General features: G+C 40.9%; 2 protein-coding genes across 4 annotated transcripts in view; both read right to left on the bottom strand.

Annotated features, from left to right (window-relative positions):
• Nucleotides 1-3,112: 3,112 nt before the first annotated feature.
• Nucleotides 3,113-12,729, bottom strand: ZNF622 (zinc finger protein 622). 3 transcript variants are annotated; one of them, XM_053953967.1, is made up of 9 exons: nt 12,694-12,729; nt 12,267-12,421; nt 12,054-12,120; nt 9,972-10,580; nt 8,283-8,540; nt 7,418-7,580; nt 6,498-6,610; nt 5,502-5,645; nt 3,113-4,926 (listed from the first exon to the last, which is right to left on the bottom strand). In XM_053953967.1, the coding sequence occupies exons 4-9, from the start codon at nt 10,576-10,578 to the stop codon at nt 4,799-4,801; spliced, it is 1,413 nt and encodes a 470-aa protein (XP_053809942.1). In that variant the 5' UTR covers nt 10,579-10,580; nt 12,054-12,120; nt 12,267-12,421; nt 12,694-12,729; the 3' UTR covers nt 3,113-4,798. The 3 variants fall into 3 exon arrangements, with proteins under 3 accessions (XP_053809942.1, XP_053809932.1, XP_053809951.1); XM_053953957.1 differs by lacking the exon at nt 12,054-12,120 and having other exon boundaries at nt 12,694-12,723; XM_053953976.1 differs by lacking the exons at nt 12,054-12,120; nt 12,267-12,421 and having other exon boundaries at nt 12,694-12,723.
• Nucleotides 12,730-13,289: 560 nt separating this feature from the next.
• RETREG1 (reticulophagy regulator 1) overlaps nt 13,290-23,289 on the bottom strand; it is a 64,631-nt gene continuing 54,631 nt past the window's right edge. Inside the window, exons 7-9 of the mRNA XM_053963053.1 lie at nt 21,661-21,725; nt 20,423-20,549; nt 13,290-17,524 (exon numbers count right to left, since the gene is read on the bottom strand). Coding sequence (XP_053819028.1) covers nt 17,013-17,524; nt 20,423-20,549; nt 21,661-21,725 — 704 coding nt within the window. The 3' untranslated portion in view covers nt 13,290-17,012. The remainder of the gene's footprint in view (nt 17,525-20,422; nt 20,550-21,660; nt 21,726-23,289) is intronic.

The raw sequence follows: 23,289 nt of genomic DNA, 5'->3' as shown, positions 1-23,289 counted from the left end.
CATTCTCTTTTGCCTATTAATATGATGCAGGAGAAGCAAGCCTCTTACTTCGACATGAAATGTTATGGAATTTATCACTGTAAATTGCTGGCAAATATGAATACATAAATACAGTAAAAAAAAAAAAAATCCACAACGGCAAATGTAAGGAATGACAGAAAATATGTCTCAATGTTAGATGACCCTTTTCCTTGCATCAGAGAACTGTATGAAGAAATACATGCTTGGTAATGCCATTATTAAAAAACCTGCTTACACATCACTTTTTGCCTTTGGGAAGAGTCAGGTAACTTTACACTGGGAAGCACTTTCAGAGTGATTCTGATTCCCTTCCTAGCCCAGCTAGAATTTATCACTCTGCCTTTTAGTCTGCTACAGTAGACGTGCAGAAATCCTTAACACAAAACCAGTTACAGGTGTCCTGTCACCACTTCTATGGCTCCTGAAGTGCCTGGCTGCTGCATCTTACACAGTTTGGGATGCAGTAGGAGACAACAGAAATTTCCTTTGGGTCAGAAGTGCCTTCAGATGGTCATTTTAAATATTCAGGCTCTGCCAGCTGCTGAGGATTTGATGATAGTCTGGTGACTGCTGTTGTGCAACTGCAGCATGGTAAACTGTTGGATTAAAGCAATCAAACATTAAGACTCAAGCAGTTAAAGATATGTTTTTAATTTTCAGTCAGATGTGTCCTAAAGCTTATTTATAACCTTCCATCCATTGTGGTCATGATAGTATAAACCCACTCAAGTCCCTGCAGTGCAGTGTCCCACCAGCAGCACTGAGCTGATAACGTGGAAGAGATGACCAAAGCCTGAGCAGTTGAAGCCCTTTAGCACAGGATGCCTCAGTTTTAACAGATCAAAAGTAACTCCTAAGAGCTGCAGTGGAGAATCTCCCTGAGATGCCCCTCCAGCATCAGCTGTCAGCTGGGTAACAGTCCAACACCTTTACATGTCAGGCCCTTTGCACTGAAGAAACCAATCAGGGGTCAGTAGTAGACTCTTAAAGGGGCTTGTTGACTTGCAGCTTCAGCATAATTAGCTGTTAATTTGTTTTACATTTCTGAGTCCCCTGTGTCTCTGCTACACTGCATTCATATGCTTCTCTCTCATTCCTAGCCCCTTCCTTTCAGATGACAGGTACATGCTTTTCCCTCCAGTAGAATTTGGTTGTTTTTAGGTAACTAAAATGTACAAAACAGAACTATTTCCAAAAGGAGATGTCAGATGTACAGATGTGCTCCACCAGCTTCACCAGTGCTTTCATTCTGCTGCTTCATTCTGCAGTGCCTGATGCAGCACTGGGATCACTTCAATATCCAGCTGTTAATGGATGGACAGGCAGGAAGAACCCCAGTCTGGTCCAAAATGAGGTACCTTTGCTGTGCTTCTTACCAGCCTTTCCTATAATGAATGCACCAATTGAGAAGGGATGATCTCCTGCTCTGGGAACAGTATACCCACAGAATTACACTCATACCAGGAAATTCTTGCTCCAGAGTATCCACTGTACTCTGACACAGAGACACTCAAATCTACTCATTGTAAGAGCCAGAAAATGCAAGGTTAGAGGAGGGGAGCACAAGTGCAAGGCTGGATCATAGCTGGAAATACAGCTTCCTGATAGGAACAAACATAATTTGGAATTTTCTTAGGAAACAAAAAAATTGCCCTCAGCTATCCTTTGTACAGGGAGGTAAAAGACTAAATACTGAGAAGTGTGTTTAATAAAAATATGCTCAAGTACTTGGACATAGCTTGAATTACCTACAAGTTGTGCAGACTGTAGCACTGTCACTTAACCCTGCTGACAATCCCCATATATTTGCTCCAGCCGTCCTGTGCCAGCAATACTCTCCCAGTACCTACATAAAGATATTAATAGCAATTCATCTCACAGAAGCCTGCTGCTGATCTTGACTCATGGTAGTGGTGAGCTTTGAAGCCTCACCCTACCTCTATTCTGCATGAATGCACTCTTATTAGGCTTTATTTATTTTCATAGTAAACACAACTCTGGGAAAACCTTTCCTACGCCCTCTGCTGGTTTTCCAAGACAGCCATTTTCACCCGAGTATTACAACTCTTCCTGTAAAATACCAGTAGGTTCCCATACCTCTCTTCCATTTTCTTCTGACTAAACTACAGCAAGATGTATAGGACAGAATCATAGGTGCAAATTATAGCAATTACTTCCTCCTGCTTCCCTGTGACCTGCAAAACGACTACCAATTTTCATGTTTACTTACCAGCATTTTTTCTGAACTAGACTATTCAGGAAATTCAGGCAATCCCCATCTCTTCATAAACAGCAGGCTTCTTTAAGCAAGTCTGCACAGAGAACAGGAGCTGCCTTTGGTTCCCTTTCATGTTGAGGAGAGTGGCAAACTCCATGCACCTTCAGCCTGAACCCTGTGGTCGGACAAAGTAATTTGTCAGTGGATGAATTATCTCCTTGTATTTCTGCCTTCACTGCCAAGCCTCCTTAAACACTTAACCACTAAGATTGAAGCAACTGTACTAGGTTATTCCCAAAACTCTTCCAGAATAATTATTTAATCTAAGTTTTGTATATTCCATGAATATATTTTACAAAAGCTCGACTGCATACTGTTCTGATTCTCACTGGTGACTTATTCTGGCATTCAAAGCCAGTTCTCCAGGTTTCAATACTCAGGTTAGTAAGTCTTAACCCTTCTACTTCTGTATTTTTGTGTATTTATGTATAAAGACAATCTAACTTATCCATAAACGTAAGACCCTTTGATAGTAATTCTCCAAAGGAAAAAAACATGTCCAGCTCCCAATGGCCAGATGGTGAGACTTGTCAGATACAAGCAGGGTATATTCTCAGTGCTAGAAATCCATACCATAATCACAGGCTGGGGCAGGTCATGACTGTAATAAGGGATATGGTGTCTGAAGATTCACACAGCTTGAGTCACGTAGCTGAGACCAGGTGTCTTACCTCTAACTTTGAGAATTAATAACCCAGAGTGAACCCTCTACAGTAAATTCAAATGTGCACCAGATCCAGCTAGGGATATACAATGGCAGTAACTTTATTTTGTCAAGAAAAAGGAGGTACTTATTAATAAATCCAACTTTAAGGTTTTGGATATGAACCTAGCCTTTCTTGAAAATTCTCTCTGCTTCAGTTTTCCCTTCACTCTAAATCTACACCTTTTCTAAATGTATTAGCCAGTTTACTTGCTAAATGTTGTGCCAAACTTGTAGCCTCCATTACTGCTCAAGCTCTTTCCTCTCAGTAAATACAGGAACAGCAAAAAAATTTCCAAGGCAGCAGAATTTTCACTGAAGAACCAGAAAATGAGCACTTGCACTAATGAGCAAGACACCACAGACAAATCCACAAAACCAAAACTCCCACACAGCATGCACCTCCACAATGAAATTATCACTTTCCTGAGAGTCGCATAAATCCACTGCTCTCTCAGAAGTGCTGACATGTCAATGGTGCTGCTACTTCTGAACTTACCTCTTAGGGAAACTAGAAAACTACTTTAAATCAAAATACAGCATTAACAGACAAATCGCTCTCTACTATTCTCAGTGATATCATGCACATACCACTCATAAGAAAGAAAGAAAACTTTTATCAAAACCACACAGTGAAAGCCACTTCTTGGGAATCCAGAGCAATCCTAAATGCAAAAGTGAAACCTGGCTGTAGCCAGCTGCCTTCCCAAAGAACTGACTGGCAAGGAAACAGCTATGTTCCTGTGGCATATGCTCAGTGTCCAGCACACAACTCAGGGCATCAGGAGGCAGCCCATGACTCTGAAGCTGTCCGCTTCCTAAAAGGAAAGTCAGAACAGGTAAAGTCATGGAAACATTTAACATCTCCACCAGCAGGACCAATACAGTGCTGCTGCCTCAGCTCTAACACACAGGTTTTCTCTGCACCAGCCTGCAACAGTTCACCTGCTTAAGTGGGACAGCCTACCTGTTCCATCCAATGCATGTCTTGGGTCACTGCATGATGATAACCGAACACCAGTACTGAGTGGGAACAACAAACATTGTCATCCACAGTATCTTCAGAGTTTTAAGCAGGAAATGCAAAATTTTGATTGACATTCATCTAAATGTTAGGATAATTTTGAGCAGTTTTCAGGAAATGAAAATTTATTACATTAAATGTAAAACAACTACGCTGCAGATTATTAATCCAGCCCTGAGCTGGAGCATTAGGCAGGTACAGTCAGCTTCTGAGCACAGTATTAATCCTGGAGTTGTGTTTTCCATCAGTGCATTTATTCAAACAATTATTACTTAACCTTCCATGAAACTTTGCTCTTAAATTTTCACCTCAATAGTGCCAGCTAGAACTCCAAAACAACCAGCTAATATGTCTGGCACCACAACTGAAAACATTCAATACACTCCATCTTAAGAATTTAGATCTAGGATCTCCTCTTGGCTTCAACCAGTTAGTAGAATTGGAAACTGAAGATATTCAGACAAATGACAATGTCAACTGCCCCCCAGAAATGGGCTGCACAAAGATGGGCAACAAGACTATGCATGTACCTTCAGTCATAGCCATCACTACTCTGACACATTCCACTGAAAATACTTTATTTTTAAGTTAGGCCCACCATTAGTTCAGAAAAGACAAGTTCCCTGTCATTCTTCTTTTTACAGAGGAAGACACACCAGCAAACTCATCAGCATTTCATAGGTACCAAGTCCATTTTAATAGGAGAATCCACAACCCAGAAACCATTAAATCCCCCTTCCCATAACCAGGTGTAGGCAGTTCTCTTTGGAACTCAGAATCTGACTTGCATCCGGAAATGCATCTGCTTTGTAGCATTGTTACTCATTCCTGTCTTGAGCATCCATTTTGACTTCATCCTCTGCAGGTACTGCATGTCACGCTGCTGAGCAGAGATGGCCCCTGCAGGGAGAGAGAAGGAAGAGAGATGGATCACTGTCTGCCACCTTACTTACCAGCTGACTTGCCCACATACTTCAGCAGTTACCCATAGTTTTTCCTTCCCATACTGGTACACTTCTTTCCACTTTTCTCTGGGGAAAGCCCAGTTCCCTCTACAAATACCCATGTCTGTGTTTAATGCAAAAGGTTGTATTGCATTCCAAGTGTGATTCTTGTATTTCAAAAGTGGATACAGACCACAACTCTGTTCCCCAACTGGAAAAGCATTCTGTCAAAGCATGACTTATGTTACATTATTAAATAGCAAGAGTAGTGACTTGGACAGGCAGAAACCAAGAAATCTCAGGAAGTCACCAAGTATCACAAACAATGGAATGAAAAGCTTGCACAGAAGCTGCACTGGATTTTAGAAACAAACTTCATATATCTGCTTGGATGTCAGGAATTAAAATGAAACTAATGGAAGACTAACTACTGTGTAAAACCCACGTGTAGAGCAAAGTTGACCTCTGCAATTGTAGACTGATGACATCCCAGAGCCTCCTCCTCTGCAAAGCCCTCCCATCGTCACTCACCTGCCTGCCCTGTCCAGCCCAAGGCTCGGTACTGCTGCAGCACCCGACCCACGGCTTTCTTGTTCTTCACAACAGCCACGTCTCTTGTCACACCAAAACGCTGCTTGTAGTACCTCATCAAGGAACGGTGACCCACTCTGGCACCTGTTCACAGGAGGGGACATCTTATTATCCACCATGAAACAGCTTCTGAAATGGAGTACTCAAGCACCTTGTGAGAACTATGGAAAACCTCTCTGCTGAAAAATGTTTTTTAGGATCCAGAACCTTAAGAATGTTAGGATTATTAGGAACTCAATGTAATTACTGTAAGAGCAGCTTGAAGTAAAAACACAAAATGGGCTGCTATTCTAGAGGGCCTTAGCTCAGATAATAAACACACAGATATCAGAAAAGAAAATCTTAATTAGTGGAATGAGCAGAGAGGCAATGCTGTTTCAAGTAAACAGTGAAGCCACTTGCTGACATTCAGGGAAACTTGTGTAACTGAAGAGTTGGCAGCACTTTTCAGAATGAAAGGGCTGAGGTCCCCTCATAAAAAACCATCAAACAACAAAAAAAAAAAGCTAGAGTGCCAAATGCTGAACTAGATAAAGACTATTTAATAATTTAATTTACTGAACTAGTTTATTGAATTAGGTGGGAGCTGGCTCTCTACAAAAAACTCCTATACTAGATAACCTAAGTTATAGCCTCTCCAAGTTGCACTCAAACAAATATGGAAACTCTTGATGGAGTAAACCATGAGAGTCACATGACAATGAAGATGTAAAATGGGCAAAGCAACCCACTGCCCCAGTCCACATATCCATCAGTGCTGAAGAAGCTAAACTATTTGCCCATGAAATAATGGAAAGTGAGGATATAACCCCAAAATGCAAAACTACCTTCTCCCTTCCCAGAGGAAAACACAACAATGGCCAGTCCTGCAGGTACTGGAGGCAGATATGGGAAGTGCAGGGGAAGTAAGCTGTAACACAAAAACCCTGTGCCCACCTGATGGAAGGATCAGCTCCATGGTGTCATCATCATAATCCAACTCTTTCTCTGCAGAGTGCTTTCCAAGACCCTCCATATCTTTCCCATCCTCGTGATCAGGATAACTGCTCCTGTGGAAGAGCAGCAATACATGGTTTAAACATGGTGAGTAGTCACAACTATCCAGACCCACTCTACAAAAGTACCACGATGCACGGCTACAGCAAGGCACAAACATTGTCATGTTTCACCTGCCTTGGTCTTAGAGTTCCTAATGTCAGAACTTTGCCCTGAACAGAGCCTGGAGACAAGGAACCCCTCTCCTCCACCCTGTTCTGCAACTCAGCACAGTTCTGCTGCTGCACACTTAACAGTGACTTAATGGTGAAAGCCCACCACAATGCGGATCACCAGCTCTGCACAGCTACTGAATGAGTGCTCCCAGAAGCTCCACCTGTCACCATAATGTGAGGTATTTCTGACTAAAATGAACACAGCTTAGGATAAGTTGCAGGAAGTTTAACAAGAGACCTCTAAATCAAAGCAGTCCTGTTCAACTCCAGCTATACAATGAAACTGATGTAAGAAACCCACAGTAGGTCTTAAGTCCACAGTCTGTTTATAAGGTAGTGGGAAAGACAGTTATGACCTTTTATAGCCTTTGCTGGTGCACTGAAATCTCAATTCAGTAACAGCAAACATACAAAACAGAATTCAAAATGTACTTTGATGTAGGACTGGTAATAATGAGCACAGAAGAAGACCACCAATCTTCTTGTTACCATTACCTAAAAGAATGGGGAACCAGCAATGCAAAATAAGTACTGGAACCCAAAACACCATTAAATTTTAAGAATTAATAATAGTTTCTAATGTAATAATTAACTGTTCTTTTGTCTGTCCCCATCTGTGTCCCACTCAAAGAGAAATGACCTCACCTAAAATCATAGAAATCTGCAAATTCCAGGGCAGCATCTCCATCTGTGAAGAGTTTGCAGTGGCTTTTATCATTCATATGAGCCTGGACTGCTTCCGTAGAGTAGAAGGATTTCCCCTTTTCATTGCACCAGATGCAGATTTTCCCAACGCCGACTTTCTCTCCTGCAGAAAATACTGGCATTTCTAATGATCTGAACAAAATCTCCCTAGTCAGTAATTAACATTTCTGTGACAAAGCTTTCACAGCTTGCAGACAGAAAGACTTAAGAGGAGGCTCAAGCCCTTAATTTCCAGGATAGCTCTGCTGTTCCTATGCCTTGACCATATGGCCCCACCAGGGACAAGTCTGGCCATTTAAAGATTTCTTGTGACAAGGTCATTCAGTATTCTCAGTAACAAATTTCACACTTCCAACATATTTTTCTATCCAATACTCCAAAATTATTTTATTCTCATTATTATTTTTAGACTTGAAGGATGATACATTATTTTCCTTTTTAGCTCTCTCACAACTATTGTAAACCAAAGAGACAAATACTTGTGACTCACTGGTAGGACAACACAGTTCATATGTACACTTTAGCAACAGAATTCTGCCCCAAATTTCACGTTATCTGAACAACTTTCTCATCATCAGAAAACTATGTGAGACCTACAGGCTACATGGCCATGTTTGCTCATCCAAGTTTTCTCTCATTCTCCCTGGAAAGCCTGTGGTCCTGCTCATGATCAAAATATTGACAGCACTCAGACAAAAAAAATAAAGGAACCCAAACCAAAACATTTGGTGTCATATCCAAACGAAAATAAGCACTATCAGAATATAATTATCCTGACAAAAAATTAGAGAACATTCAGTCATACCAAGATACTTGATTAGTCCTCTGAGATCCACAAGGTACTCTATGTCTGGAATAAAGAAGCTGTGGATTTTTGTCATATGCGCCACATTTTTTGTGAGAGATCTTGAGTGATGGGGACAGAACAAGCAGTCTGTGACTGGTATGGCCCCAACAGCAGGAATGCTTTCAGCCTCTGCCTGCTGTTCCTCTTCTTCTTCTTCCACACTTTCCATCTCTTCATCAGAGCCAATGTCTTCATCAGAATCCATATCTTCCCAGTCTTTTAAAGGAAGTTTAAAAAAAACATGTTTATTTTATACTTTTCCCAAGCAAAGTAAGTCCCAAATAAATCAGAAAAAGCCATCACAGAACATATTGCATTTTTTGTTCTTACAGCTAGGTGCCACACAGTCACTTCCAGGTGCAAGGATTTACCATTGCCAGTAAAAGACATTTCTTTTTAAGATGTACAGCAAAGCAAAAGGTCGCTCATAAAAACTGCTGGCAGATCTGATACTTTCCCCCCTCAATTTTCTCAACTATTAACACTTTACTGCTGTTTCTAGGCCTTAAATTTAATTCACCACAGTGCAAGAACACAAGCATGGCTCATTGAAAAAAAGACAACTCTGGTGACATCAGGAAAATACTCATTTCCAGCAGTGAAGAAAACACACTCCTGTTCACACACTTAAAAGAACAGTTAACATTCAGAAACCTACTAAGATTTTCACAATACAATTTATGACTAACACATTAACACTAGAGAGGTGTAAGCTGGCTTCTTGTTTAGGTATTACAATGTATGTTCAGAGGTAAATGTTTCTTCTCATGTAGAACAGATTCACTAAACTGCAACTGAAATTTCAAGAGCACAAAACTGCTGTAATAGATGCAGTAATGTGACACACGGCTTTCAGAAGCTGGAATGAAGTTCCATCTCATTCATACCTGTCCCCTTGCTACAGCTCAATCACCCCATTCAACTGCTCCAACAGATGCGTTTGGAACTGCACTGTCAACTACAGCACTGAAATAAAAGGTTAAAAATAACTCTTTTCTGGAAATTCTGAAGCTATGATCTTTTCAGCTGTCTTCTTTCCAGGCTGACCTCTAACACAGAGCTGTATTCATAGAAAAAGGCCACTGGGGTGGCAACTCTTAAACCTGTTTTAACACAGACATCAAAATGCTGAGAAGTGATGACACACAGGTTAAAGAGCAAACTTTCTCCTCCAGTCTTGATGGGCAGAGGGAAACAAAATCAAGCACAGTCCCACCTCCCATCAACAGATCAGGAAGTGAGTTGGGACAATAGCATATGATTGTAATTGGATTTTTGTTCATTTATTTTTCAGAAGTAGTTTTAGAGTAACCTGTTACATTAGCCTTCTTTAAAGGAAACTTCCTCTGACGTTTTATGTAGGAAATAGTGCTCTATTATATAGATATACTAGTGACTATTTATACTCAATCTTTACATGCATTAATGTCTGTCTGTACGTTGAACAGCTGGCAGTACAGACACTAACACAGAGTCCTTGACTGCAAACATGGGCCAACCTTAACTCCTTTGTTAAACTGAAAATTTCAGCAACAGCAAGACCTTCTGTGATGGAAAATGCTACACTTCACAGAAGTTAGGAGGAAGCTTTTGCTGAAACCATAGCTTACCCCAAGCTATCTTCTGTCAATGTGTTTACTGCCTTACCTTCCTCATTACCCTCTTCTTCCTCTGTTTGTTGCTTGGCCAGCTTCCTTGCTTGCTGTTCAAACCACTGCAGCCGTGGAGGTATTTCTGGTCGTTCTCTGCTCTGGGACAAGCTGGTGCTTTCCCTGGAAACTGGAGAGCTACTCGCATTACTAGGAGGTAGAGGTGTCTTCTTTGGAGATGAAGATGGCTGGGCTCTGATGGCTTGCTGAATAGCTGTGTTCATTTCATCTTTATTTAGACTCTCTGGGGCCAGCCCCTTTTCCAGATTCTTCTCATTTAATATTTTCACCTTCTTGCTGACAGCTTGGACAGCTTTCTTCTCCAGCTCCAGGTGCTTCTTGGACTTCAGGTGATTCTCATAAGCATTGAAGGTGGAGAACCTCTTGCTGCACACTGTGCAGTACGTGGCAGTGATTTTGTTCTGCTCCTCTGCTACTGCTCTCTGTGCCAGGACTCTCTCTTGGAAATTCTCAGCAGTAACAGGAGGCATGTCAGCAACTTTACGCTTCAGGTTGTACCTGTGCCAGTCGGTTTTGTAATGGGCACGCTGAATGTCACCATCCTTGAAAGCCACACGGCAAGTGATGCAAGTGTAGGTGGCCATTACTAGAAAATGGCAAAAAAATAAAATCATGCTAAAAACATTAAGTATCAGACACAAAATGCCCCAACACAACAGCCTGACAACCTTCTTTTAAGGCAATGTTAGACACACAGTTCTTGCACAGAATTAAATTTATTAGACACCAGCATCAGCAATGAGCACAGTATTCACGGGCAGGAGCACAACAGGAAACTTATAAACAAAAGACTTTGAGTTTACTTGTACCACAACAGCAGCTGAGCATCCCAGCCCTGGATGCAGAACCCGCTGTGCCTGCTGGAATTGGGATGCATGAGAGGGCCCCCACACACAGCAACAATATTTCAAAAGCTCTATGCTTTTCACTGAAGGTGAGTGACTAGAGGTTCTTAACAAGCTCATGTTCTGCCAACTGTAAGACTTTAAGGAGACCAGTGATTCCTCAGAAACAAGGGTAAAAAGGGAAAACCTGCTTACAGGCTATTATCTATTTTCCACAGCCTTTTTAAATGGCAAAAAAAAAGTTACTGCATTCAAAAATAATACTTTCTTAGCTACTTTGGAGGAATGTAGTGTTGACAACATTTTACCCTGCAGAGCTGTTCATCTGGAGATGCAGTCAGTCATACCTAGATCTAGCACTTGAAGCCACTGCTAAGCCTGGTCTCCCTCCACTGTCCACTGATGCTGCCTTTCCAAACCCACACATTTCCTTCCTTCTCAGTGCTTAATGAAACTTAGTTTTTCAAATTTTTTAAAACAAAGTTGATTGAATCTACTGAATGCTCCAAAAGCAAAGAGCTAAAAAAGCAAATGCTCCTAAACCAAAAAAATTCTCAAAAATTCATTTCCCACATTGGAGATCACAGAAAGCACCCTCATTGTTTAACTCATTTAGAAAAACTATGGCTTAAACTGCAGAAAGATGAAATAATACATCAGACTGAGGCGGGTCTGAAAGCAGGGAGAGGAAAAGCAGCCCCTCCCTGAAGCTACTAACAGGGAGAAGCAGTGAATATAGTCAAAACACATGTTATTAAATGCTCATTCCCTGGAACCACTGGGCTCTTTACTTATTATTGCTTGTGCTATCTACAGTGTGATAGTGACAGGGGGGATGCAGAAAATAAAGGCCATATCATCTGGAGTACTATAAGCATCTACTCAGTGTAACAGATGCTTTTTGTGTTTCAGAGAAAAATGTGTTCTCTGCTCACTGACAGATCCCAAGTATTCCCTGAGGCGTTCCCCTGCCACCTGCAGCGCTCCCTGCCCTTCTCCCCGCCCAAGCACCAACCTTTGCCATAAACCACTGACTCAGAGTCACGCTGGCTGTTAGTGACAAACCCCTTGCAGGACCCTGAGGCAGAACACTGTGTCCATGACGGACAGACAGAAGCTACACGCTACATTACCACGGGGGCGTTTAAAAACACCCAACCTCCTCCCGCTCCGCCCCACCCAAAACAAGGCAGCTCAGAAGAAGGGGTTTGTACCTAAGAGAAGCTAAAGCCGTAAACCTTCACCTCTGACTATTACGTGGAGACGTGTTTACAACTCAAACTGCACGAAACAGAGAAATCCCGTGTAGTTACACAACACCTTCCCATGACCCGCCTGCAATTTCCCCTCCCGCTTTAAGCCCCAGGGCTGAAGCCCCGAGTCCTCCCTTGTGTGGGGCTCAGGAAAACCAAACCCCAGGCACTCACAGGCCCGCAGCACAGCCAAGCCCTTCCAGCCAAATCGCGATCTCCCCTGAGGCTCCTTTTTACGGCTGATTTTTAGCTGTCTTCGGTTGGATTTAAATTGAGCCCGTCTCCCGAATTTTGGCACAAGGCACAGACAACTAAAATTCGCGCAAAACCTATAGATAAAGAAATAAAAAAAAAAAAAAAAAAAAACAAAAACAAAAAACCGCCAAGAGATAAGACAGGGCGCAGGCAGCAGCCGGAAGCCACCAGGCTAGGCGCGGACCAGGCCGGGATCACAGGGAGCATGCATCCCAAGGGAGCGCAGCCGGCTCGGCCGGGCCACGCCGCCTGACCCCCGCCTCTGCTACCCTCCCTGGCTCGGGCCGGTCCATCCCATCCCGTCCCATCCCATCTCATCCCATCCCGTCAGGCCCGGGACACGCACCTGCGGCCGGCGGAGCGGGCGATGCCGGGCGCGCGGGCAGGAAGCGGCCGCGCGGCGTCCGGTGGGGGCGGCCCGCGCGCCCCCTGGCGGCCGGAGGGCGCGGCAGCGGCGGGAGCGCCGCCCCACGGGCCGTGCCGGGTGTGGCTTTTCGCCTTCGGTGGGTTGGGTTTGCTTTGGTTTTGTTTCTTTTTGTTTCGTTTGTTTGGTTGTTTTCACGGAATCAGTTAGCTTGGAAAAGATCTCTCCGATCATCGAGCCGAACACCGCCTCGTCAACTAGACCACGGCACTCGGAGCCACGCCCAGTCTTTCCTGAAACACCTCCAGGGACGGTGACTCCACCTCCTCCCTGGGCAGCCCATTCCAGTATCTGATCACCCTTTCCGTGAAGAAATTCTTCCCGATGACCAACCTAAACCTCCCTGGCTGCAGCTTACGACTGTCTTCTTGTCCTGTCACTGGTTACCTGGGGGAAGAAGCCAAACCCCACCTGGCTAGAACCTCCTTTCAGGTGGTTCTAGAGAGTAGTAAGGTCACCCCGTTTGTTGTTATAGGGTTTATTTCCATTTCTGGGAGCAAACGCACAATGAGATGATGAAAGATAAAAACTAACACATATTTATTAAAACAATCAATATAGTAGTTCCATGTTTACAAAACAGTGATCAGGCAGGTAAAGTGCTGCAGAATACTTAAATACGGACATTTTGTAATTCTCCAGTTTCTGGTTGCCCGGGTGGGGGGTACTCACAGACTGCGACGCTGCTCATGTGCTGAGAACAGACGTGGAGACTACAGGGATTTATTTGTTCAGAAGGCTGGGACAGCCTGGAAAAAGTGCACAATGAACACAGAACAAGTAGAACGAGTATCTCTTCACATCCTGTTACTTTGGGTTACAATTATTTAACCTCCTCTGCATAGAACAGCATTTTTTTCCAACTAACAAACAGAAGAGTGGTCAGTAGGTGTGTGGTACGTATGCATGGAAACCTGTGTGATGGGAATGGGTGGTTTTGCACTGGATTTGACACACCAAAGGCCACGAATCCAATGGTGATCCTGTCACTCGTGTACTGACACAAGGGGAAATTTTCAGAATACAAAATTTTCCGAGTGACCTGAATCCCTGCCCTGACATTCGTCCTTTTCTTCCATCAGGATGCGTGAAGAAGCCACTGCAAGGCACGAGAGGATGAGCCCTTTGCTGCCAGGTACAAGCACACACACACACACACACAACACGAGCAGCACCGATCCCAGGTGCTGGGCAGGATCACACAGTGTTACCCCATGGCATTGGCTCACACTTATGCCCTCTACGCTGCCCGTGTGCCTTTTGACTGGCAATTACATGCAAGGAGGCTTTCCATGGAAAGACAGCATGTATCAAAGCTATGTATTGCCTTATACCCCCTTGCCTGTCTTCCTGCCCAGGCATTCCGTTTGAAGGATGGGAAGGTGACGATAGTGCTTGGTAAAAGACGCTGCAGACCATTGTGACAGGAATTTTTAAGGAACTGCTGTTTCTTGGCTGCTGCTATAATAGAGCAAAATGAAGTTTTCTCAGGGGATTTCCAACTGAGGGCAGTGTGGAGAGGATCCACAATGGAGAGAAACATTTTCTTTGTGTTTTGCTGGCGAACTGCTGGCAGTGGAATGTACTGTGTCCATGTGAAGTATTTCTTGCATGTGGTTGTGTGGAAGGGAAGAGATAATTTCCTGCAGAAAATTAGACATCTTTTTACTACCTGAGAAAGAATATTAAATGTTACAGAATTACATCCTTCCCATTACACAGTATTTAGGGGCTTGAATGTAATTTACTATCATGACAGCAGAAAAAAAATTCTAAAGACTCTCAGATAAGTAACAGTGTCCCTAACTTTAATGATTTATTTGTTCAAGTTTTGGTTGTTTTTTTTTCTTTCTGAAAAAAAAAAAAAAAAGAGTCATACTGGAGAAAAATCAATCTATTTATCAGTCTTGAAACCAGAAAATGGGTAATTTACAAAAAGTCTGAGAAACTCCTCCAACTGCTTTTCTTTCTGATCTAATCTATTATTCTAGAAGAGTTCCCCTGTGTTACATACTTCCATAACCACAAGTATTTTCCATAAAACAACAATAAAGTGCACACTATTACAATGCCACCATTGACAGCCAGCTAGTCTGTCCTGCCAATCTGCTCCAGAAAAGCCTGTGGAGGACTGCTTCCTCCCTCCTGCCTCTCCCTCTCCTGCAGCCTGTTTCCCCTTCTGGCACCAGTACTCCTGGACAAGGAAGCACACAGTTGTTTGGGCATCCCACAAAGCTTCATCAGCAACTTGGATTTGTACTCTTTTTAACTGTACAGATTGTCCTAAATGTGCGGCAAGGAAATGAGGCTTTTAAATAATCTGAGAACTTCTTAAACTCACTGATTTTCCAAAAAAATCTTTTTTAAATTTTGGTTGGGTATTTGATTTTGTTTTTAAATTTGTTTTTTCCAAATGAGAAGAACAACCTGGTGAAAGCTAAAGAAGAAACTTAACAACTAATGCTGTGGAAGTGATGTGGGCCATGTTTTCTAATGATTTCCAGAAACTCAGGTGTGAGATATTGTAATTTGAAAGCTGCGTCTTGTGGGACCTATATCCAGCATCCACTTATTTGATAATGTATTTGATAATGAAGGCACAGGCTTACCCTTTTACTGGTAAAGGACAGCAAACACAGTCAATATGCATTACTGACACAAAAAGCACAAGCAACAATAAAGCTAGTGTCAAAACATCTCGGCATCCTTCCTTTTGCTATGCTCTTTTTGGCCATCTGCCTATTCTTCCACCTCAAAAGAAAAAAAAATACAAAATGAAGTTAATTTCAAACACAGGTTTACCTACACATATATGTTAGTGGAAGATTTTTATCATCTGTTGCTGTACTTTTTGAGGGTCCTAGATGACAGTATTTACCTCTTCAAATGCCAGCAAATGGAAATTTACTTGAGTAGTAGTAGCAGCTGACATGGTCCCTCAACTTTGCTAATGGTTTACATCACATTAAAAAAGCTAGCTTTATTTCTTACTATCTCTTGGATTACTATTGCTTGGTATTGCAATGCAGTTTTGTCACAAGTGAACAAAAAAGCCCTAGAAAAATAAGTTATCTGCTTGAGATCCTATGCCACTCACTCAGCATGTGTGGACTTTAAACTGGCAAACAATTTAAACAAGTTAATTTTTTGTTTTAAATTACATGCCAAGAAGAAGATTCTGAGTGTCTTCTCTAGCAACTGACCTCACCAAATGCTTCTAAGTATATTAAAATAATCACCTTGCAACACAACTTTTGTTGCAAGTGGAAGCAGCTATCATGGGAAAAAAAAGCCAAACCAAAACCTACAGAATCTCAAATTAAGGAAGTGGCACCTAAAAAGCCTTTTTGCCTTTTTTTTTTTTTTAATCTCTAATCTCTACTCCAAACAATAACTACCCTCACCTGCTCCCAAAAAGGTTGTTCAGTTTACACAATATTAACTTTTAAACATAAAGTTTCATTGGCTGACTTCACGTGGGCAATACTGCCAAGGACCAGACTCCATCAAGGAACACAGCAGGTGGTCCTATAACATGCCACTTTACAACTCTACAAGCCTATAACAGCAAAAAACTTGGAAACGCATCACCATATCCAAAATAATTCAAATGTTTTAAGTATGAAATCTAGGGGGTTTGTAGTGTTGCACACATATTTAAACTCGAGTTGTGTCAGTTAATGTGTTTCATATATAGTAGATGCACTACACATAATGCAGGGATCCACACTTTTTGGTAGGATTGAAGGAGGTGAGATACAGTTCATCTCACTGCAGCCCTCTGGTAACTTGCCCTCATAATATGAGTCATTAATTGTATTACATGATTGGAAAACTAGAGTAAATAAACTGCTGATATTGGAAATTTGGCTCAGGACCCCAAAATAGATGGTTGGCAAAAAGGTAAAAGAAATCTCTCCCCCAACTATTTTGAACAACTGACTTCCACCACGCAAGTGCAACCAAACAGTGGATAGAGAATTCATTTCCATGCTATTACATTGAGGTATAACTACCAGAAACATTAAACTATCAGTATTAGCTGATACTTATCCAGTTAATTCACTCTGCATAAGGGAAATTATTACAACACATCTAAAGGGATAGTTAAAGCTTACAGCTCAGAATTTTCTTCTCTCTTTTTTTTGTTTTTGTTTTTTGTTTTTCTTTTGTAGTATTTGATGGTATTTTTTTGTGTTTTATGTTTAGTTTCTTCTCTGTTACCAGCTGCAACTTCAAGGTTAATGACTTCCAAGCAGATTTGAAAGGAAGCCTGAAGACTTTTTCTTTTCCTGGGATTCTGCTTCTTGACCTTGTGAAAGTCCCAATTCTTTCTCAATCTGCTCTAGCTCAGACTGGTCAAGCAGTTCAAAATCATCAGCTTCCTCTGTGTCTGTCTCCTCACTCAAACTGGGCGCTGCCTGTGAGGGAGCTTGCTGTAGGGACTGCAGCTGGTCTTTGATGGCAGCAGACACCGCAGCTGTGATGACATCGCCAGCAATTCCACTCATTAAATTAAAGGTTTGGTCACTGGTCAAAGGCAAGGACAGCCCTGCAGTGGATGGTCTCTCTTTACTCTGTCTGGAAGCATGATCCGCCTTGACATCAGTTTGCTCTTTCCTTCGTTTTTGCTGGGTGGGCAAACCAATGCTTGAGTCATCGTCATCGTTTGTGCCGGCACCATTTTCTAAAGAGGGAAACTCTAAAAGATCTCTAGCGAAAGCTTCTTCATGATCACTAGGTCGGTCAAAATCTATTACAGGGTTAACAGAAGAAAACAGTGTTAGCACTCACAAAATGTTTCCCCAAAAGGCAGCCACATGTAACAGTGCGAGTAGCAAGTGTTCTTCCGAATACATTTACTAGTCCCTACTCTAGTAGTTCGCTACTAGAAGGAGCTTTGTGTGACATCTAAAACAAAATGGTTTTGAGGTCATAAATCTAGCACCACAAATCAGCTGGTATCAACTTAACTATTTGAACAAAATAACTTTTTAAAGCTAACTTTTTTAGGTATCTATCTGTAATGAAACAACCCATGCAAATCTTCAACACAGCTATTTCTAAATATACCAACCACATGAAGTCCTAAAATTTATTTCTCTTCACAATATATATAAACTACAAATATGTAAACATGTAAGGATGTGTTACAAGCTTTTAACATGCATATGGAGTAATAGAAAGAATGTTTATCTATTTAAATAAAGATATAAAACCAATGTAAAGACTAATTTCTTTTTCCTCTCTTGGCCAATGCTTGTATTAAAAAGGAAACAGAAAGTGGAAACTCTACAGATGATCAGAATTGTTTCATGTTGTCAAAAGGATAAAAAGTAGGATGTAATCAACATTGGATTTTAATGGCTGCATTAATGAATGACACAGTATTTGTTATTAGAAATGTGCAAAACATACCACGTATATTTTACATGTGGAGTACATGGCCTGTGGAAGAGCCTAAATCGGCACAAGCTAATACTTTCATCAAGTATTTGAATGAGAAGGTAAAAAGTAATCAGTTTGAACTTACTTTCTATGAAAACAAGCAATAGGAGCTTGTTGTAGGAGCATTCATAAGGGTTAAGGAAATAAATCCTAAAAATTACTCATGTCATTTTCTCCATTTTCTTTAGGAAAGACAGGCTGGGAAGGTGAGGAGGAAGGGTTGTGCTGCATGCAGAGTGGTGGCCCAAATGCACAGAGCTTTGACAGGAGATAAGCCAGTCCTTGAATGCATCCCATTTGGTCTTGCACTTCTTTGTATGTCCCATCTGCTGAAATGCTCCATGGAGAAGAAGAGCTGATGTTATTTTTCACTTAGCAAGGCTTTGAATAGAGTTTCCCACGTGATCCTTACAGGCAAGCTGGTGAGCAAACAGGGTAAGGGAACTGTAAGGTAATTGGAAAAATGGCCGGACTGTGGGGGTCAAAGGCTTCAGCAGCGACACAAGGCACAGCTGGAGGCTGGTTATTGGTGTCTGTCACAGGGACTGAAACTAGCACTGTTTGGGGTTTTTATTAATGACTTGGATTAAAGGCTGGAGTGCACTCTGCAAGTTCATGGGCAGAAAGGAATTGCTGTGGGGCAGATGTATTTGATATTCTGGAGGTCAGGATGCCTTCAAAGGGACCTCAACAGGCTTCAGAAAGGAACAGGCTGAAAAGGAACATCATGACATTCAGCAAAAGCAAATGTGAAGTCTTGCATCTGAGATGGAATAACCTGTGCATCAGTACAGGCTGGGGGCAACAAGAAAAGCAGCTTTCCAGAAAAAGCTCTGTAGGCAGCAAGTCAGTGGTATGCCCTTGTAGCAAGGAAGGCCAACCTCACTGAGCTCTAGTAGCAAAATTGAAGGCAGAAAGTCAGTGGAAGGGATTTTCCTCCTCTATTCAGCAACTGAGAGTACACATTGAAGTACTTTGCCCAGTTTTGACTTCTCCAGTTTTAGACACAGGACTGAATCCCATGGAGGGCCAGCATGATTATTTAGGGGGCTAGAAAACAGGATGTATGTAGATGCTGAGAGAATGGGCCTTGTTTGGCCCCAAAAGAAGGCGGCAAAGGGGGAATCAGTTTAACTGCTGAATGGGAAGGTAGAGAGAAGATGAGCCTGACTTTTCTAGTCCACAGTGAAAGGATCAGACTAAACTGACACAAACTGGAACATGGGGAAATTTTGACTCACTATGAGAAGAAAACCTCTTCATCATAAGGGTAAGCAAATATTGAAAAAGGCTTTCCAGGGAAGTTGCTGAATCTCTACCACTAGAGGTGTTCAGAATTCAAGTGGTCACAGCCCTGAGAAACTTCATAAAGCTTTAATGAAGAGCTTTGAACCTGCTTTAGATAGGAAGATAGATGAGATGAATGACAATTGCTTTTTACAACTTACAGTTCTGTGATCATACAATGCTGCCTATTTACAACTTGAAATATTAGGAAAATAACTGAAATTATTAATTTGGCCTGTAGTATCATCCTGCTTGCCATTTACAAAGAACTTTTCCTAGGAGAAATGCAAGATGAGCAGAGCAACAGATCCACAGGTAAGATTACATCAAACTACTGTTGTTCTTAATCTTTATTCCAGCAAAGTGTTTACTGATGGCTTGGTCCATAAAAAGTAAGAACTTTATTCTGGTCAAGATCTAGCCAAGTGCTTGAGAATCTTTTCTAGTCTAAGTCTTCATAGGCTCATTGCTGGCTGTCTTAATTTCTAGTAATAAAACCTGATAAGACTTTCTTTAATTGGCTGTTTAACAAGTCAGTGTATTCACTGTTTCTTTCTCAGCTTTTATTTGCTTAGCTTACCCACAAAAGCAATAGTAGTAATTTTAAAAGGTTTATTTGCTTAAAAGGTTTGGTAGAAGAGAGTGCTACACCTGGCATGTATTGAATGTGTTGGGTTTTACCAGGCGCTACTTATTTATTTTAGACACTTGCTGATGTACTTTAACATTTTTAAGATGAAGACAGTTCTTACACAAGATGTATCCAAAACTATACAAAACACTAAGATTAACCTTAAATTAATTTCACAGGGAAAAGTAACAGCCTCAAAACCTTCTGTCCTCAAATTGTCTAATAATTTTGAGGTAACCTGCATGTCTGGAATCCAGTGGTGATATAGATGAAGCTGTTACATACCATCAGATGTGTCTGTCTGTGGAGAATACCCCTCGGATAAGTTAAAGGTCCCATTATCAGTCCAGGATACTTCTGAGACATCTGTGTCAGACACTGACAGTTCTTTGGCAACAATTGCAGGACTAACCTACACAGAAAATAGTCCCATACGTGGTATTATTATAATTTTTTTAAAATCACACTACAGAAAGCCAGTGCTTAGAGACTGAAAAAAATCCCTAGCAACATAAAGCACCTCCTATTTAAGCCTTAATTGAAGAAACATGAAAATACTATACAATGCTTAGAAGCATCCCTCTTTGTAATAACTAAAGGCTGTATTATACTAAAGAAGCATTGAAAATTCCAGTTACTGTAATGAAAACAAAATGAGCCTGAAAATACAAAATGGCTTAATGTAACAAAATGAGTAAACTTGAACCAGTAAAACCAGCCCAATATCTATAAGACATAAAAAATTAGCAGAACAAAAATATCATTATCCCTTACCAATTTATTGAACAATATTTAGTTATGCCAGCTACAAATTTTTATCCCATGGGATATTTTTTTTTCTCAGCACAAAACTACCTCCAAAGCAATCCCTGTTGAAGTCAGGCTTTATACACTACTGATCAAATACTGCATAATAATTCCTATTAAGATGATTTTTTCAATATCAACTGGTATTCTGATTATAACAGAAAAAGCTTTGCCATACAGTCATTTAGAATACTAGAAGAAAAATGAGAAATTTGAGTGTTCTCATACATATCTAGAAAGATTTTATAGATAATATACCTATTTGCACCATCATTGAAAATTATTAGACAAGTGTTTACAAAAATATCTGACAAATTACATAGAACCATTACAGTTTTCTATTAATGTTTCCCATTTGTATTTTAATTTGATAAAAATCAACTGCAATTTTAGTATTGGAAATAAAAGTAACCACCTTTGCTTTTAAATATTAATGTAATCATTCTACAGCCAATACAAAATAAACATATTCTTAGCTCAGTAGGGCAATGAAACCATTACCTTGAAGGCCAGAAGTCACAAATGCAGTAGGTTGATTAGTATAAGGCTAAAGGTGGAGACTGCGAATCACTTCTAAAACATACTGCTTAGTTCAGGAAAACAGCCTCCTGGGGAGGGCAAAGTCTTCCACAGAAGAACAGAGACAGCAATCTAGATAGCCTCCCATTATCTATTTAGATTTTAAAAGCAAGACAGGGCTGACTGAAAAAAGTCACCTTAGGACACAGAGCTGATATGTCTAATTCACTGTCATCTTCTGTGGGTTTTGTTTTTGCTGTTTCTGAAAGAAAAAAGATATATTTTTTATCCTACTCATGACAATGGATTTCCAGGTTCAGTGTGTGTTCTCTGTCACACAGCTTGTGCAGCACAATAACTCTCCACCTGCTGACACAGTACATCCTTTATGTGCTATGCTACCAGGGAAACAAGCCTGACTGAGAGACTGGCTGCTTATCAAAATACAGCAACCACAGTGGCAGAAAGAATGTTATTCTGAATATATTCCAGTAGATCTATTTACCTGCACTGTACTTCCTTCAGGAGTTTCTGTTGCTCACTAGAATGTTATCTGCCCTGGCAAATAGATGTCTCTCTTTTAGACTACACTGCTGGTAAAATGCACAGGTGTAATGTGTTGTTAGAACAGGCTGTGTAGTTATCCCACCACATTACTTTTACATGAGTACGTGCAATTTTCTTGATAATTGCATGTAATCTTCATTCACAAACCCCTTCTTCTACCAACACCCAGCTACCCTGCATTCACAGTCATATGCAAATATGTATACAAAGCATCCTCTGAAGTCTGGTAGAATGTTGCTCTTTACAGGTAAGCAGAGATACAAATTTTGCCTCCTTTGTCTGAGAATCTTTTAAACCAATATAAAATGAAAAACACAGTCAAAGTGTTCTTGATTGCTTCATCCTGCAACTTGCTCTTTCCTCTCTTGTGCCAACACAAGGTTTGTGAGCCCATGTGGTGAACCCAAGAGGCAAAGCAAGGTAGAGAACTTGTCTGTGTTAAATTCAACTGAAGGATGAAATGCAGGAAAGAACACATCTAACCTCAACCATTTTCCCAGTGCTTATGAAGTTTATTGAACTATAGTCTGATCTTTTTCTCTGCCAGTTTCACTTAAAAACTGAACAAGTAGAATAATGCATGAGAGAAAATTTCCAATGCATTATTCCTTATTTTCAATTACTATCACCTTACATATAAGAGAAGGGGAAAAGACACATGGTGGTTCTCCTTGGGTCTAGGAACAGCACATTGTATAATGAATTGTATAATGGTTACAAGAAATGCATGTTTTAAAGCAGATATTAAGTCGACTGATGTAGCACTAATTTAAAAGGGTAGGCTACCTGCAAATAGTGGGTTTACACTGCAAAGGTTTAATTACCAAAACTGGAGCATGCACAAGAAACAAACTAACACTGTTCATATACAGATTTTCCTTGAAATAGCTTTACTATTTAAAATCTAAGTTTTCAGTATTAGAAAGATACTGGGTGAGATATGCGAGATTTTGTTTTAAATTGATTTCTCCCCTTTCCACATAGAAACTCAGATTAATTTGTAGCTGCTATCCTGTGGCAATTCTTATATGCTTTTGGAATATTTGGAGAAGAAAACAATTTTTTTTTTGATGGAGGGAGTAAAACCAAGGCAGATTTAGATACAGGAACAGAGCTTGGTCTCTTACTGAAAATTCTGTTATGTACTTACTTTGAGACTCTTGAGTGAGTCTCTCTGCTGGGTAAGTTTGCCTTATCTAAAGAGAGATAAGCATTGCAAGCTTACAGCAAGCAGGTTTTTTTCTGAAAACTTACAAGCA

Source organism: Vidua chalybeata, chromosome 1, assembly GCF_026979565.1.
Source record: "Vidua chalybeata isolate OUT-0048 chromosome 1, bVidCha1 merged haplotype, whole genome shotgun sequence".
Taxonomy (NCBI): Eukaryota; Metazoa; Chordata; class Aves; order Passeriformes; family Viduidae; genus Vidua; species Vidua chalybeata.
This window is presented reverse-complemented; position numbering and strand designations above follow the sequence as displayed.